The sequence below is a fragment of the Callithrix jacchus genome, chromosome 11 (assembly GCF_049354715.1).
Source record: "Callithrix jacchus isolate 240 chromosome 11, calJac240_pri, whole genome shotgun sequence".
NCBI classification, from domain to species: Eukaryota; Metazoa; Chordata; class Mammalia; order Primates; family Cebidae; genus Callithrix; species Callithrix jacchus.
This window is the reverse complement of record NC_133512.1, coordinates 72,652,086-72,671,278: the sequence shown is the minus strand read 5'-3', so window position 1 is coordinate 72,671,278 and position 19,193 is coordinate 72,652,086. Positions and strand designations below refer to the sequence as shown.

General features: G+C 39.0%; 1 protein-coding gene across 2 annotated transcripts in view; it reads right to left on the bottom strand.

Moving 5' to 3' along the window:
* The window catches only part of GSAP (gamma-secretase activating protein), a 251,535-nt gene that overhangs the window by 175,264 nt on the left and 57,078 nt on the right, over positions 1-19,193 (bottom strand). Inside the window, exons 5-6 of one of the 2 annotated variants that reach the window (XM_078343041.1) lie at positions 17,940-18,061; positions 1,749-1,825 (exon numbers count right to left, since the gene is read on the bottom strand). In XM_078343041.1, the coding sequence (XP_078199167.1) occupies positions 1,749-1,822 (74 nt within the window). In that variant the 5' untranslated portion in view covers positions 1,823-1,825; positions 17,940-18,061. The remainder of the gene's footprint in view (positions 1-1,748; positions 1,826-17,939; positions 18,062-19,193) is intronic. The other variant, XM_035254005.3, reaches the window with a different exon arrangement.

The following is a 19,193-nucleotide window of genomic DNA, read 5'->3' as shown; positions in this document are numbered from 1 at the left end:
GACTAGAGAATCAATATTGGAAACAGGGAAACCGGTTAACAAGCTGCTGCAGAAACAGGTAAGAAATCACAATGCCCAGGACTTTCTGGTCATGGTCATTATAAATGCTTGTGAAAATGTTTCATCTCCTTCACTGGAGTAAAATTCAGATTAAAATAAATAATACTTATTCTTAATTTTGAGTCCTAACATTTTAAGTTGAACTCTTCCCACCCTTTCAAAAGAAAAAGATTCTGATAGTCTTGTCTCAATATTCAGCACATCTTTTTCCGAATCATAAAACCACCATTTGTTAAGAAGGTAACAAAAAAAATGGGGATGTGGTTCTTTAAAATTACAGCAATTTCACATATCTGCACACAATCTACTACACCTGTCCATACACCCACCTCCTGTCATTATTAATAGTCTTTTGCTTTTTCAATTTTCCATCCAAACCTCATTTTTTTTAAAAAAATAGTGACCACCAAATTGGATGAGTCACTTTTACAGTCAATTCTTATGGTTAGTAGAATTTCAGTTCTCAGTTTTATTTTTAAATAGTACGAGTTATCCTAAGGGTCCAAAAATGTAGTTGAGTAGTATTATCAACCTTCTTAAGCACATCAGAAGAAGGCAAGGGAATTTTAATGCAGTATGAATTCAAATTTAGGACTTGAGTTGTATACTACGATAGGTGTGATTTGAAGTAAAATGTACTCATGAACGTTGATTTGCATAAGTTAGAATCAAATGGGAAAGGCACAACTCAATAGACTGTATGAAGAGAAGCTGTAAACGACACTGCATTAGTGGGATACTTCTGCAAGTTTATGAAGTTCCTTATCAAGATATGTTTAGGTATGCTTTTAACTTAAACCTTTAGTTTTCTCCATATTTCTTGAATTTAATGCTAAATTACTGTTGTCATAATAAATATTTATATGTCTATTACAGTGGCACTTCATGGTAAAACTAAGAAATGATGAGAAATCGAGTTTGGGAAAGTCCTCACTCCACTAACTTCATAAGGAGAGATTCAGAATTTCCAAGACCGAAATTTGGGCCTTGCTTTATATAACAGAAAAGTTCCTGTAATTTGAATATACAGAAAAACCCCTGGAGATTATTTTGCTCAACCCCCTAATATTGAGGAAGTGAGGACTAGAGAATTCTCTGATGCAATCAGTGTGACAGAACTTATTGGTAACTCCCTAGAATTGGGGACAGAGGTCTTCCCAAGCACCCCTGCCTGTTTTTTCCATGATCTGATCACCAACTAAGTTAAACCAGAGAATTCCTCCTAGAGAAAGAATTTTGTTTTTAAAGTTAATAATCAGCCTCTAAATTATACAATATTTTATGTAAATTGTGACAATAATGCCTCTATTTAGGATACCCATGGGAAAATGTATTCAAGCAATTTATTCACCAAATTTGAAATAAAAGGGTTTGGAGGCTGTGTGGAGACATAACCTGAATTGATCAAAAGAGTTAAACTAAAAACAATTTGGAAGAATTTTTTTTTTTTGTAAATAGCAATGAGACTAAGCTTATCATGTCTTGCTCATAGACATTAGAGATCCCATTTTAATAACTGAATGGGGGTAATGGGTAATCAATCAGATGTCTAAGCTGAGTTGTTCTATTTCGCCCTGCCTCAGAAGGGTCTAAAGCCCAGTCGCTTCTAATTTGTGATTTTGGAAGTTCTAATTTGGTATTACTTTAATTATTAAAAATTTCCAGCAAAGGTAAAGTGGAGGCCTCACAGTAAACTGCACCAGAGTCTTCCAGTGGAGCCCCAAACAGGAACATTCTCTGTCTCATCCTCTTCCATCATCATGGACTGTAAAAAGAAATGGGGAGATCATCATGCTAAGGACATGACATACAAGAGTCCTCGGACTTATTCAGAGTCTTGGTCTCCACACACAATATTCAATTAAAATAGGAAACATTTGGCTGCTCAGTGGCATTCATTTTCATATGGGCTGGGTGGGGCCCCTCATGCCAAGGGAAGTCTAAGCCATAAAACAATTACTCAAGCCCTTGTGGGTGAGCCATTATTATCCAAGAGTCAGGCTATTCATTAAAGAAAAACTTGCCTTCTGAGTCCTAGTCACACTAAAAATCCCTTTCATTAAAGTGGTGGCCACTCCTCATCAATAAGGGAAGGGAACTGACATTTGCACACCTGCAATATGTTTTACATGTTTCCTCATTCTCACAATAGCGCTGTCAGACATGTATTACCAAACTTGGCAAATGAAAAAACAAATTCTGAGAAAGGAAGAAAGTGACTCCAGGTCACTTTCACAAGACTGATCTGTCTGAACCCTAGATCAGAAGATTGATCTGTCTGAACTCAGAATTCAAGTCCACTCCACCATGCTCTGCTCTTTACCTGATCTAACAAGAGCCAGAGAATCCCAAAATCTCCATTCAGAGTGAAGATACATTGTAAAATCCCATATCCTTTAGGTGTGAAGACAGTTGACCTTGCTATGATGCCATATTATGCCCTGTGCATTTTATCTGCAAAATTTGCTGGCTATCTGGACTTCAAAGAGCCAGAATACATTTCCAGCTATGATTAACTCACTCTAGGGTGGGTGCTTAAGAAATGCAATTTGATGATGCTGGGAACATTTGTTTCACAGCCATCCAACCAAATCTAATCCCAGCTTCATTGTATTAAGATCATCAGGTGCCAAAAGTAGTGACGACAAGGGGCCAAGGCAGATGTTATAACAAATTAACAAGGGATGCTGCAGGCCAGGAAAGAGTTGTAAGAGTTTGAGGCATATGTTCAAGTTATCTAACCTTGTTTACTAAAAACAGGCTGTCCAAAAGTAAAAAGCCACGGTGACAAGACAGCTGAGCTCCCAGCAGTATCTGGCTTTATCATCAGTAGCTTCATGGCTGTCTGGCTAAGCATTTGGGCTGGCTTTCCCATGCAATAGAATCATGTAAGATGGAACATTAGGTCATGTCCAGTTTACTAGAGCCAGTCAAGTGTGTTCTACATTTAGAAAAAGAGGAAGAATCTCTGGGCCTCGCCCCCTTAAATGACCACAGAACAGCCATCCTAGGGTCAATTAGAATGACAATGTCTTGTTTTTGTTTACCCTACATACACCAGGAAACTGTCTCTAGCACTACATAGGCTTATAGGCTTATTTTTATATTACTCAACTTGGAATAATAACAGTAGTAGGGTATTTTTTCATCATATTCACAAAGGTAAATATTAAAGACCTGCGTAATTGTGAAGATTCATATACATTAGGTACATTTTATCAGAGGGAATTACCTCCAAAATATGCCTATTATGAAATGCAATGGCATATTAAAGGGTCTTCTGTGTAAATGTGTTAAAATATAAATATGTAAAAACTGAGAAGCTTTTACTAAAAACCAAAGGATGTGCAAACAGCATTCTTAGATGGGAAAAAAAAATGTTCACCATCACACTGATTTAAAAAAAAAAAAAAGATGTGCAAAACAAAATTGCAATAAGGTCTTTTTTTTGCTTCTAATATTTAGAAAATTACAGTATTCAAAGCAGGAAATAGTACGATAACAGGCTTTCTTATACTCAACTGATAAAAATATAAATTGCTGGCCAGGCACAGTAGTTCACGCCTATAATCCCAGCACTTTGGGAGACCAAGGTGGGTGGATCATGAGGTCAAAAGATAGAGACCATCCTGGCCAACATAGTGAAACCCTGTCTCTACTAAAAAAAAAAATACAAAACTAGCTGGGTGTAGTGGCGCACACCTGTAGTCCCAGCTACTCAGGCGGCTGAGGCAGGAGAATTGTTTGAACCCTGTAGGCGGAGGTTGCAGTGAGCCTAGTTCATGCTACTGCACTCCAGCCTGGCGCCTAGCGACACAGCGAGACTCTGTGTCAAAAAAAAAAAAAAGTATATACACACACACACACACACACACACACACATATACCATATATAAATTGCTATGAGCTCTCCAGAAAGAAATTTACCAGTATATTTCAAAAGCCTTAAAATGTTCATACTGCCTCTGAAAGTACAATGATATTAGAAACTCTGGGGTGGGTCCAAGCAACCTGTTTTAACAAACTGTCCAAGTGATTTTGATGCACATTTAGGTTTGAGAATGATTGCTTTAGGACTCTCACCCAGTCCCATGGCTTAATGGCTACCTGCTATAGATTAAATGTTTATGTGCCCCAAAAATTTATATATTGAAACCTAATCCCCAATATGATGTTATTTAGACATGGGGACTTCAGGAAGCGATTAGGTCATCATGGTGGAGCACTCATGGCACTAATCTCTTATAAAAAGGACCTCAGAAATGGGATATTACAGTGAGAAGGCACAGTCTATGAACCAGGAGGTGGGCCCTCACTAGACACCAAATCTACTGGTGCCTTGATCTTGGACTTCTCAGTCTCCAGAACTGTGAGAAATAGATTTCAGTTGATTATAAGCCAGGCAGTCTATGGTATTATTTTAGCATGAACAGACTAAGATATCATCTCCAGGCCGAAGGATCCTAAATCAACATCTGTACCTCATATATTTTTTCTGAATTCCAGGCCCAAATAACCAATTACCCACTTGATATTTCCATTTTGATATGTAACAAATACTTCAAAATAAACATGTTTAACATTAAGTTCAGATATTTCTCCCTAAAATCTTCTATACCTCCAATGATCCCAATCTCCACAAATGGTACTATCAATTCTAATTAAGTCAGAAACCTCAGTGTTATCCTTGACTCCTCTCTCTTTTCTTTCCCCTCATCCCTATATCCAATCAAAAACAGTCTCCTAAAGATTATATAGACCAAACTGTGTTGTCCCAAAATTCATATATTGAAGCCCTAACCCCTAATATAACCCTATCAGTCATCTTTAGAATATCATATAATCAGGTCAAAAGGTGGGGCCCTAATCCCATAGGACTATGACCTTGTAAGAGGAAGAGATCTCTCTCTCTCTTTTGCTTTCTCCCTGCCATGTGTAGACACAGCAAGAAGACATCTGAAAGTCAAGAAGAGAGCTCTCATCAAAGACTGACCCTGCCAGATGTTAATCTGGGACTTCCAGACTGGGAGAAAATGAATTTCTATTGTTTTGCCACCAGTCTAAGGTATTTATTATGGCAGCCTAAGAAGACAAAGACAGATATCTATAAGCTGTCAATTTCTGTTCATCTCTACTGCTACCATCCTATAGACGGAAACTTCACAGTTTCCTCTAGATCAGTCTCACACTCTTCAAATAATTCACTATACCCAGCTAGAGGGATATCATCAGGCTTCTGTTTAAAATCCTCCAGTGGCTTTCTATTGTTTCTCAAATACAGCCAAATACTTAACATAGATATGTCAGGATGATATAAGAAATATTAAGTGGTGTCCCCAACCCCATTGTTCCCTTATCTCTCCTCCTCTAAGCACTTGCTGCTCTTGGTATTTGTATCACTTCACCAAGCACCATTTTGGTCAGCCTGTTCTTAGTTGGAAAATACATGGCTGCTCTCCCCAGCCCACCTGGGATCATCTTTATCTGTGAGACTATGCTCAGGTCCAACTCTCAGGCACCCCATGCAGGTCCTGTACTATAATCTTACTCAGTGAGTATACTGTCCAAATTTTTCAAATGTCTAGCTTGTTAATTTTTTGGCTTAAACTTAAAAGCCAAGAATTTTAATTTTTTTCTTGGCTTTCTTTGCAACACTTTCTCTGCCTCTTAGGGAAAAATACCCCTTGGCTTATAGCCCAAGTGGTGAAGGGTTGAAAGTTTAAAAAGTTCTGGGATTAAAAACACATCATTGAGGGCTGGGCACAGTGACTCATGCCTGTAATACCAGTGCTTTGGGAGGCTGAGGCAGGAGGATCACTTGAGGCCAGGAGTTCAAGACCAGCCTGAGCAACATAACAAGACTCTGTATCTATAAAAAAATTAAAAATTAACTATTCACAGTAGCAAAGACAGGGAATCAATCTTGGTGCCCATCCATAGTGGACTGGAGGATAAAAAATGTGGTACATATATACTATGGAGTACTATACAGCCATAAAACACACACACACACATGCACACACACACACACACAATTGGCTGGGTGCAGGGGCTCACATCTGTAATCCCAGCACTTTGGGAGATTGAGGTGGGTGGATCACTTGAGGTCAAGAGTTCAAGACCAGCTTGGTCAACATGGTGAAACCCCGTCTCTACTAAAAACACAAAAATTAGCCAGGTGTGGTGGTGCATGCCTTTAATCCCAGCTACTTGGGAGGCTGAAGCAGAAGAATTGCTTGAACCCAGGAGGTGGAGGTTGCAGTGAAGCAAGATCATGCTACTGCACTCCAGCCTAGGTGACAGAGAAAGACTCCATGTCAAAAGGGAAAAAAAAAAAGGACAAAATCATGTTCTTTACAGCAACATAGATTCAGTTGGAGGCCATTATCCTAAGCGAATTAATGCAGAAAGAGAAAACTAAATACCATGTGTTCTCACTCATATGTGAGAGCTAAACATTGGGTGTATATGGACATAAAGAGGGAAACAACAGACACTGGGGACTACAAGAGTGGGGAGGAAGGGGAGCAAGGGCTGAGAAACTACCTGTTGGGTACTATACTCACTACCTAGGTGATGTTTTCAATCATACCCCAAACTTCAGCATCATGCAATATACTCTTGTAACAAACCTGTGCATGTACCCCTTGAACCTAAAAGTTGTGAAAAAAAAAAAAAAAAAGAAGTGCAAAAAAGCTAGTTGGGCATGGTGGTAGCCTGTAGTCTGAGCTACTTGGGAGGCTGAAGTGAGAGGATTGCTTGAGCCTAGAAATGTGAGGCTGCAATGAGCTATGCAGTGAGCCACTGCACTTTAGCCTGGGTGATAGAGTGAGACTCAACCTCTAAAAAAACCTATCAGTTAGCACTCTACAAATTACCTTAATGCATTGGCTAAAATATTCTTTACTATTTGGCCTCTATTTATAGCTCTCTTCAGCTTTACTGGGGGAAAGCCATGTGGACTTTTACTTCCTTGATTAGACTGTGCTCTCTCCCACTTTTTGGCCTTCACACATACTGAACCATCTACCTGGAATACGTTTTTCCTCTTATCACTGCCGGTTTACTCTCCACGTCTCCATCTAAATATCATTTCCTTAGGAAGAACATCTTTGACCATATATATATAAGATTAGGTCCCCTGTCAAACATTCCCAGGATACTTAGAATTTCTTTCAGCCTGTAATTTGTGCAATTATTATTACGTATGATTATTTGTAAGTAATAATATTTAATGTCTATCTGCCTATGTTTAATGGAATTTAAGCTATAAATTCCATGTGTCTGTTTTGTTCTCTAATGTAATTTCAGTGTCTAAAATATACTAAGTGTTCAGCGAATATCTATGACTAACACCAAGGTTAAATTATTTTTGCATAGATTTCAGAATTAGGGTTCTCATACCATATCTGTTTATCTGCAGTATTCTAAGATTTAAAAATATGTTGTTTAAAAAAGTTGCATTTGCAACTACTTTGCAAATGCAAAGCATCCTGAATGGATCAGAATTTTATCAATATCATGCAACCAATACAAATTGTAAACAAATGTTTGCTTACATATATTAACCACATACCCTAGTTTTACACTTTCATCTACGTCAAAATAATCTTGTTGTTCTCATGGAACTCAGGCAACAACTTTAGAATAAGTAAATGGTGTATATATTTGAACTTGATCAAGTACAGGTACAGTAATGAAATACTATTTCTGCGTAAGATTTTACTTGAAAAGAGAGCTTGAAAGTTACTTCAAACAGTGGCTTTAACTCCTAGAGAAAGCAGAAACAGGACCTTTACAATAAGTTTGGACGAAGAGTATAGAGTTCTCCTTTACACAAAGACCTGTGAGACATCTACAGGAGCATGATTATTTTACCTGAGCTGGTTTGTGGCCAGCTGACACATCTACAATACTACTCCTAGTCTTGGTTTTTTATTCTTCTCTATTACTCTTATTCTATATAATCTTTCCTTCTCCAATTTACACAACCAAGTGGGCCAGAGGAAAGGAGAGGAAGGATTTCTTAGTGGGCCAGAGGAAAGGATTAAGGGAAAGGGGAAGGAGAGCCCTAAGGGAAAGTGCTGGGCCACAAGCATCTCCTAGGCAACCCGTAACATGGATTTTCCTGCCACCAGTCTTTTCACTCTTCCGCTTTACAACCCAGTAAGAAATATAAAACATATTTGATTCCATGTCATATTGGAAATGATACTAGGTTGGTTGGTTTGTTTTTCGAGACAGTCTTGCTCTGTCATACAGACTGGAGAGCAGTGGTGCAATCTTGGCTCATTGCAACCTCTGCCTCCGGGTTCAAGCAATTCTCCTGCCTCAGCCTCCTGAGTAGCTGGGATTACAGGTACAGGCCACCATGCCCGGCTAATTTTTGTACTTTTAGTAAAGACAGGGTTTCACCATGTTGGCCAGGCTGGTCTTGAACTCTTGGCATGATCCCCCCGTCGCAGCTTCCCAAAGTGCTGGGATTACAGGCGTGAGCCACTGCGCCCAGCCATGATACTAGATTTATATCATCTTCAGGACAACCAAGGTTTGTATCACATTAATGAAATAATTTAGCTACAGCAATGATTCTCTGAAGTCTCAACAGAGAAGCCATCACTAATCAGCTTCCAGACCTGAGTCATCAAATCCATTACAGCTGCCAACAACAATACAACATCTTCACTTGGATATCAAACCCAACCTGTCTCAAATGGAACTCATTATCTTACTCCACAGACTGGTTTCCCTGCTTAATTTCCCTGTGTGAACCAGTGCTACGTTCATTATCCCAGTCAGGCAAGCTTACAACCTAGGAGCTATCTTTAATCTCTCTCTTTTCCTATTCTCACAGTACAGGGAAGAGGAATGGAATTAGGAACTGCTGTCTGTTCCACCCACTAACACGGGCTAGACACTGACATCAGAGAGTTGTCAAGGTGTAGTCCAAGGTCTTTGTGGGTCAGAATGCCCTGTGGCACTTGTTAAAAATGTGGACTTCCCACCACACCTCAAACCTACTCAATCAGGGTTGGGTGGGGGAACTGACATTTTAAATTAGACTCCCAGAAAACTTTTTAAGGCCAACTAAAGAGATTCAGTGCTCTAGAGGAAATGACCCAGTTACAGAGAGGCACATGCGGAGAAGCAGCAAAGTGAATAAGGCACCCTGTCCAAAGGGCACAATAGAGATTCAAGGGGAAGCCATCGCATCCCAAGCAAATGGTGAAACATAGAAGCAGAAGACTGGTAGGTAAGAGGTCAGTACTTCTAAGCTCACATTTACATCTGTTTGTGAATAGCCTTTGCCAGGATAGGGCAGGAGAGACTCTAGTTCCCCAAAAGTTGGACCAATCAGAACAAGTCATGCCAGAGCCTAGTTCTGAGCATTAAAGCACACAGAGGAGGAACAGGAGCAACTCAAGTAACCCTGGCACTCCAGGGTTATCACAGGCTGGTTGGATTCCAGCTCTCTTTGACAAGAAAGAGACTTAGGGTATAATACAGGAGGCAAGAGATTAGAAGGAAACATTGAGGGTTTCATCTGTATCAGCCAGGATTTGGTTGCCAATAAAAGAAACCATTTTAGCTACTTTAAACTTACAGAGATTTAATATAATGAATTAGGAGCTTTCAAAATTATTGGAAAGGCCGGGGAAACAGGCTCCAGGCTGAGCTTCCATGAATAATTGCCAGAAGTGCCTACCACAGTAGCTATTTCTTTTGCCATCTTCAGAAAACTGAGGACTGATCAGAAAGCTGGGGAATAAGGAGACGGCTGCCCCCACTGCTGGCAGACTGCCTCAGTCCAGATTTAAGCAAGCAAAATGGATATTCTTGGCACCCACAGAAGTAGGCAGCCAGGCCTCTGCCACGTTGCCATATAAAAACTTGGAGCCTCCACATTACAGCTTGCTAGTGGAAACATCAGAAATGTTGTTACCGGAAAGAGGTCCAATCCAGACCACAGGAGAGGGTTCTTGGACTTCACAGTAGAAAAAATTCAGGGCAAGTCCATAAAATGAGAGGAAGTTTATTAAGAAAGTAAGGCCCAGAACCAGACGGGTCACAGCCAAATTCTACCACAGGTACCAAGAGGAGCTGGTATCACTCCTTCTAAAACTATTCCAAACAATACAAAAAGAGGGAATCCTCCTTAACTCATTTTATGATCTCAACATCATCCTGATATCAAAACCTGGCAGAGACACAATTAAAAAATAAAATTTCAGGCCAAGATTTATGATGAACATTGATGCAAAAATCCTCAATAAAATACTGGCAAACTGAATCCAATAGCACATGAAAAAGCTTACCTATCACAATCAAGTCAGCCTCATCCCTGGGATGCAAGGCTGGTTCAACATAAGCAAGTCTATAATCTATCATATAAACAGAACCAAAGACAAAAACCACATGATTATCTCAATAAATGCAGAGAAGGCCTTAGGCAAAATTCAGCAGCCCTTTATGCTAAAAACTCTCAATAAACTAGGTATCAATGAAAAGTATCTCAAAATAGTAAGAGCTATTTATGACAAACCCACAGCCAATATCATACTGAATGGGCAAAAACTGGAAGCATTCAGTTTGAAAACTGGCACAAGACAAGGATGCCCTCTCTCACCACTCCTATCCAACATAGTATTAGTTGACAGGTTGCCATGTCCAGAGGTTCTTTTCAGTTAGGAAAAAAGGAAGTCAAATTGTCTCTATTTGCAGATGACATGATTGTATACTTAGAAGACCACATCGTCTCAGCCCAAAATCTCTTTAAGCAGATAAGCAACTTCAGCAAAGTCTCAGGATACAAAATCAACGTGCAAAAATCACAAGCATTCCTATACACCAATAACATACAAACAGAGAGCCAAATCATGAGTGAACTCCCATTCACAATTACTACAAAGAGAATAAAATATCTAGGAATACAACTAACAAGGAATGTGAAGAACCTCTTCAAGGAGAACTACAAAGCACTGCTCAAGGAAATAAGAGAGGACACAAAGAGATGGAAAAACATCCCATACTCATGGTTAGGAAGAATCAATATCGTGAAAATGACCATATTGCCCAAAGTAATTTATAGATTCAATGCTATTCCCATCAAGCTACTATTCACTTTCTTCACAGAATTGGAAAAAAAAAAACAAAAAACAAAAAACCTTACACTTCATATGGAACCAAAAAACAGCCTGCATACCCAAGACGATCCTAAGCAAAAAGAACAAAAACAAAAAACAAAAAACGTGAAGCTGGAGGCATCACACTACCTGACTTCAAACTATACTACAAGGCTACAGTAATCAAAATAGCATGATACTGGTATCAAAACAGAGATATAGACCAAAAGAACAGACAGAGGCCTCAGAAATAACACCACACATCAACAACTATCTGATCTTTGACAAATCTGACAAAAATGAGCAATGGGGAAAGGATTCCCTATTTAATAAAGGGTGTTGGGATAACTGGCCACCCATATGCAGAAAGCCGAAACTGGATCCCTTCCTTACACCTTATACAAAAATTAACTCCAGATGGATTCAAGATCTAAATATAAGACCTAACACCATAAAAACTCTAGAAGAAAACCTAGGTAATATCATTCAGGACACAGGCATAGGCTTCATGACTAAAACACCAAAAGCAATGGCAACAAAAGCCAAAATAGACAAATAGGATCTAATCAAACTCCAGAGCTTCTGCACAGCAAAAGAAACTATCATTAGAGTGAACCAGCAACCAACAGAATGGGAAAAAAGTTTTGCAAACTACACATCTGACAAAGGACTAATATCCAGAATCTACAAAGAACTTAAGCAAATGTACAAGAAAAAAACAACCCCATCAAAAAGTGGGCAAAGGATATGAACAGACACTTCTCAAAGAAGACATTTATGCAGCCACAGCCAACAAACATGAAAAAAAGCTCATCATCACTGGTCATTAGAGAAATGCAAATCAAAACCACACTGAGGTACCATCTCATGCCAGTTAGAATGGCAATCATTAAAAAATCAGGAAACAACAGATGCTGGAGAGGATGTGGAGAAATAGGAATGCTTTTACACTGTTGGTGGGAATGTAAATTAGTTCAACCATTGTGGAAGACAGTATGGCCATTCCTCAAGAATCTAGAAATAAAAATACCATTTGACCCAGCAATCCCGTTACTGGGTATATACCCAAAGAATTATAAATCATTCTGTTATAAAGACACATGCATACGTATGTTTATTGTGGCACTGTTCACAATGGCAAAGACTTGGAACCAACCCAAATGCCCATCAATGATAGACTGGATAAAGAAAATGTGGCACATATACACCATGGAATACTATGCAGCCATAAAAAAGGATAAGTTCATGTCTTTTGCAGGGATGTAAATGAAGCTGGAAGCTATCATCTTCAACAAACTAACACAGTAACAGAAAACCAAACACTGTATGTTCTCACTCATAAGTGGGTATGAGCAATGAGAGCACATGGACACAGGGAGGGGAACATTACACGTCAGGGCCTGTTGGGCGGATGGGGAGCTAGGGGAGGGATAGCATTAGGAGAAATACCTAATGTAGATGACAGGGTGATGAATGCAGCAAACCACCATGGCACATGTATACCTATGTAACAAACCTGCATGTTCTGCACAGGTACATGAGAACTTAAAATATATATAAAAAAAGAAAGTAAAGGAATAAAAGAATGCCTACTCTACACACAGAGCAGCAGCATGGGCTGCTTGATAAGAGTATACTTATAGTTTTCTCTTGATTATGTGCTAAAAAAAAGGGGTGGGTTATTCATGAGTTTTCCAGGAAAGGGGTGGAGATTTGCCAGAACTGAGGGTCCCTCCCCTTTTTAGACTATATAGGGTAACTTCCAGATGTTGCCATGGCATTTGTAAATTGCCATGGAGCTGGTCGAAGCTAATGCATTATAATTAGTGTATAATGAGTAGCAAGGACGACCAGAGGTCACTTTCCTCACCATCTTGGTTTTGGTGGACCTAGGCTTCCCAAAGTGTTTGGATTACATCTCCTTTTATCAGCAGGGTCTTTGTGACCTATATCTTGTGCTGACCTCCTATCTCATCCTTTAACTAAGAATGCCTAAACTCCTGGAATGCAGCCAGTAGGTCTCAGCCTTATTTTACCCAGCCTCTCTTCAAGATGGAGTTCCTCTGGTTCAAACAACTCTCACAATGTCACCTTTGTATTACTTTACTTGTCCAAATATCAATTTCATACATCTGTTTGGCAAAGGCTGGGTCACATAGGGAATCTACAAAGGGGAGAGGGGTAGAGTTGTATAGGCCCTATATGATATTTCTCTAGGCATCTAGTCAGCTGTAAGCTTCTTCACCAGAATGAAAGTTATTGGAAGCCAGGAATCTATTGTTTACCATTCAGGGGCCCCAGCACTTCACAAAATGTCCAACAAATAGTCGGGGTGTTGTGGGGTTGGAGAAGGAAAGAAGGAAGCAAGGAAGGAAAGAAGTTCAAGACTAGGTCAAGGCAGAATCTACTGGCAGAAAACAGGAAACTCAGTTTTGATGGTATTTAAAACCTAAAATGAAGAAGGGACGGACGCTAATAATTATTATTTCCTAGTAGTGTTTGCTTTTAGTCTATTTCTCTTCATTTCCATGCTGATGAACTTAATACAGTTGACATTCCTTAAGTCTGGAAAAAAATCAGTTGTCTCCTAACTGGTACCTTGCCCAATTTATCCCCAGTCTTTCCCATGCTAGTATATGCTACACACCAATCTCTGGACTAGGTTTCCTAAAACATGGTCTTCCAACTTTTTACTTGCAAACACTTCCAAAAGAATTTCTTAAAGCTTGTTTCCTCTTGCACATTTTTAAGCTGACATCTAAAATTCTTCATTCCATGTTAAAATAGTTGCAAAGGATGTAACTTCCAATGTTCTGTAAATATTGTCATTTTAAAATAAAAATATTATAGCACTTTAAAAAATATATCTAATAGAATCTAAGTACCACATCATCCATTTTTTAAAAAATACATGAACAAGCTATTCTTTAATAATCAGAAATTTTGTATTTTTCCTTTTCCTCCTTGAACTCATATTTGTGTTCTGCTTCCACCAAAAAATTGTATCCTAATATGACATATTCCTAAAAGTCTTTTTATCAGTTATCTTAATTACTGCAATAAAAGTATATATGCTGAAATTACTTCCTGTGACCATGAAGTTATCTTTAAGAATTATTCTGGATTGAATTCAATTATTATTATAATACTATTGACAAAACAACATGAATATATTACAACTTCTAATAAGTAATGATTAAACAGAAAAAGTAAATTTTTAAAAATTATTATTTTTTTTTGAGACGAAATCTCCCTCTGTCGCCAGGCTGGAGTGCAGTGGCATGGCTCACTGAAACCTCCACCTTCCGGGTTCAAGTGATTCTCCTGCCTCAGCCTCCTGAGTAGCTGGAACTACAGGCATGTACCACCAAGCCCAGCTAATTTTTGTATTTTTAATAGAGACGTGGTTTCACCATGTTAGCTGGGCTGGTCTTGTACTCCTGACCTCGTAATCCAGCTGCCTCAGCCTTCCAAAGTACTGGGATTAAGGGCATGAGCCACCGAGTAAATTTTTATTTAAATCTATCTCTTAACTAGCTGGATGGAGCCTGGCTGGTTTTGCTAAAATTAGGTCAGGTATCATGGATAATTACTTACTGGGGCCAGATCTGATGGCTCACACCTGTAATCCCAGCACTTTGGGAGGCCGAGACTGGCAGATCACTTGAAGTAAGGAGTTTGAGACCAGCCTGACCAACATGGAGAAACCCCATCTCTACTCAAAATACAAAATTAGCCAGGCATGGTTTGTGCATGCCTGTAACCCCAGCTACTCGGGAGGCTGAGGAAGGAGAATTGCTCGAACCTGGGAGGCAGAGGTTGTGGTGAGCCGAGATTGCACCATCGCACTCCAGCCTGGGCAACAAGAACGAAACTCTGTCTCAAAAAAAAAAAAAAAAATTACTTATTGCTATATTGAGACATGGTTCAATCTGTTTCATTCCCCCTACCTTTTCCTGTTTTATTATTAATGTAAATGCTGAGAAAAGTTATTTGTATAAATAAATCAGTAGGAATAGAAACAATGCTCTCAATTCTTTGCACTCTGTCAGAATCATGTCAAAAATCTTGGGGCAATGTAACTTCAAAAATTATTTTTTAATGATCTATCAGGTGACAACTCAATTGCAGACCTTCCTACAAAGATCTATAGATTGCTTATTAATAGCAGACTAGGAAACCATCTAATTGCAAAAGAATTTGTTATGCATTTATTAATGTGACACCAAACATGGATGGAACTGGAAGCAATTATCCTAAGTGAAATAACTCAGAAACAGAAAGTTAAATATTCATGTTCTCAGTTACAAGTGCAAGCTAAATAGTGGGTACACATGGACATATGGTGTGGAAATAATAGACACTGGAGACTACAAAAGGTGGGAGGGTGGGCAGAGGATAAGGGTTATCACCTATTGGTAATAACCAATGGGTAAATGAGGTACCCATCACTTCAAGCTTTATCGTTTCTTTGTGTTGCAAACATTCCAATTACACTCTTTTAGTTATTTTTAAATGTACATTAAATTATGGTTGACTGTAGTCACCCTGTTGTGCTATCAAATACCAGATATTATTCACTCTATCTGACTGTATTTTGGTACTCATTAACCACCTCCATTTCCCCACCCCCTGCAACCCCTACTACCCTTCCCAGTCTCTGGTAACCATTATTCTACTCTCCATCTCCATGAGTTCAATTGTTTTAATTTTAAGCTCCCACAATTGAATGAGAACATGCAAAGTTTGTCTTTCTGTGCCTGGTTTATTTCACTTAACATAATGACCTCCAGTTCCATCCACGTTGTTGCAAATGACAGGATCTCAAGGAATCTACTTTTTAACAAGCACTCCAACTGATTCAGATGCAGGTGGTCCTTAGGTTCTGCCTAGGAAACATTCACCTAAAGGGGAAGCATCCTGGAAAATGTATAAGTTGAAATTTGCAGAGGTGATTTATAAAACGAAAAAATTAACAACTAGGTTGTGTTAATTAAGCTGGATTTGGGGCAAGGAGAACCACTACAAAGTGTATATGTATGAATTCAGTGTCGATTTAAACAGAAGCACAACCTTGCCTATGGTAATTATTCATCTCCAAGGGATCTCTGAGGTCCAAAGGTGAGCTCACCCTATGCTCTTGAGTCTGTGTGCTTTCAAGGGGAAAAAGAGGACCCACTGAGTCACCTTACATTCTTGTAACAAAACATTTTATAAACTGAAGGAGGGCTGAAGACATCACACTATATAAGCTACTTTACAGGCTAAACAATTTGAATTAAAGACAAACCTGATTTTAGCGAGATCTTTACTGTCTCAGAATGCCTGGAGTTCTTTAAAAAACAATTTTTTTTTTTAACAGGAGGAGTGGGGTGCTATAAAGAAAATGAATCAATATAAAGTGACACATTGTAACAGAGAAGAAAACATTTCTATGTTTACATTTGTTAGTATTTACAGTTTTGTTTTTTGAGGGGCAGTGGGATGGAGTCTCACTCTCTTGCCCAGGTTGGAGTGCGGTGGCGCCATCTTGGCTCACTGCAACCTCCACCTCCTGGGTTCAAGCAATTCTACTGCCTCAGCCTCCCAAGTAGTTGGGATTACAGGTGTGCATCAGCACGCCCAGCTAATTTTTGTATTTTAGTAGAGATGGGGTTTCACCATGTTGACCAGGCTGGTCTTGAACTCCTGACCTCAGGTCATCTGCCTGCCTTGGCCTCGAAAAGTGCTGAAATTACAGGGGTGAGCCACGATGCCTGGCCACATTTGGTAGTATTTATTCACTAGTGTTCGTAATAAAGTTGTGCTGTAAAATAAAAAACAGTAACAGGCTGAAATAAGAAGTGATACACTCTTTGGGAGTTAAAGAATTTCTGGTAAACATTAACTGATTAGATTTGTAGTATATGTTTAGTTGTCTACTTACCTTTAGAATTCCTAAAATATTATTTATCTACATATGAATATATATTAAAATTTTTTTACAGGAAAGGTATAAGGTCTTTATAAACCATTCAAATTCCCCTAACCTATGGAGGGGATAATAAACTGATTATTTTTTGTTTTGTTTTGTTTTTCAGAGATGGGGTCTTGCTGTGTTGCCCAGGCTAGAGTGCAGTGGCATGATCATGGTTCACTGCAGCCTCAACCTCTTGAGCTCAAGCAATCCTCTGGCCTTAGTCTCCTGAGTAGCTGGGACTACAGGCATGTGCCACTAAGTCTAGCTACTTTGAACATCTCACTAAGTTGCCCAGGCTGGTCTTGAACTTCTGGGCTCAAGTGATTCTTCCACCCAGGCCTTCCAAAGTGTTGGAATTACATGTATGAGCCACTGCATCCAGCCTAGGTGATTTCTTTTAAACTTTTTGTCGTTAAACATTTCAAACATATGTAAAAATATACTAATACGATGAAACTGCTCTGGTTTTTGATTATTTATTTCTTCTGACACTGGGGATTTTTTCTTTTTTTTTTTTTTTTCCAAATTCAGCTATGTATACATTTTTGTTTGTTATATTTTATCCAGCATTTCTAGCTATATGCTGGGAAGTCTAGCTATATATGTCTAATATTATTTTATCTGCACTCCCCCCATTGCCCTCTCCTCCCCTCACTGGATTATGTTAAAGCAAGTCTTACATCGTTTTATCTTTATTATTTTAGTACATATCTCCAAAAAGTGACTTTCTAGAAAACATAACCACAGCATCATTATCATACCTAAAAAATTAAAAACATGTGACTATATAGAAATACCTTAGAGCTGGCCAGCTGCAGTGGCTCACGCCTGTAATCCCAGCACTTTGCGAGGCCAAGGTGGGTGGATCACGAGGTCAGAAGATCGAGACCATCCTGGCCAACATGGTGAAACCCCATTTCTAAAAAAGAAAAAAAACCTTAGAGTTTGCACATCCAAAGGAGGAGGGTTCTCTTCAAAAGATCATCTTAAAAGGCTATAATTTCTCAAGGCATTTTTGGATACTTCTCAGGATTACTTTCAGGACTAGTAATATATTCTTTTAAGTATCCCAAATGGTGACAGATCTTCACTCTTCAAGGATAAATTTGACTTGAAAATAGCCAAAAGTCTTTAGGAATAAATCTTTATAAACGCTTGGAGAAATAAGACTGGTTTTGCTAGAACATAATATACACAGAGGCATAAGATGTGTCCATTTCATGGAAGGAGTCTGATGCTTGTAAACTAGCTCAGAAATTACCTACTGGATGACCAGAGATGTTAGGTGAGAGAAAGAGCCCTATTGCATCAGGAGCTGAGGCAGGAGTGGATCCTATGAGGAGAATGTGAGAGGCAGCTGAGAGCCAGCCAACTGGCAAGAGGGAGTTATGCTTAATCTTTATACCCTAAATTCCAGTGATTCCTGGCAACTTTCTGGGTTTATCTTGCATTTCAGACCTCCATACTTTTGCAAACAATGTTCCCTGTGATTGGAAAGCCTACTCCCACTGAATAAACCCACTGGATGAATCTCTAGTCATCCTTTAAGGTCTTGATCAAATATTACCACATTATTTGACTCTCTCTGGCAAAATTAGTTGTTCCATTTTTCTGGCCCAGTTGTACTTTGTAGATGTCTATTTTAACATCTCTGTGACTGTTTCATATTATTGAGATATGTATATATATCCCCAATAAGATTGGGAGTTTCATTTTTTAATCTTTGGCATATACACAGTGACTGGGACATAGTGGGCCTTCAGTAATCATTTTTTTATTACATAGATATGATTAATAATCTGTATATCTTTTTTTTTTTTTTGAGACAGTCTTGCTCTATTACCCAGGCTATAGTGCAGTGGCACGATTTCAGCTCACCGCATCCTCCACTGCCCAGGTTCAAATGATTCTCCTGCCTCAGCCTCCTAAGTAGCTGGGACTACAGGTGCGTGCCACCACGCACAGTTAATTTTTTTGTATTTTAGTAGAGATGGTCTCGATCACCTGACCTCATGATCAGCCTGCCTTAGCCTCCCAAAGTGCTGGGATTA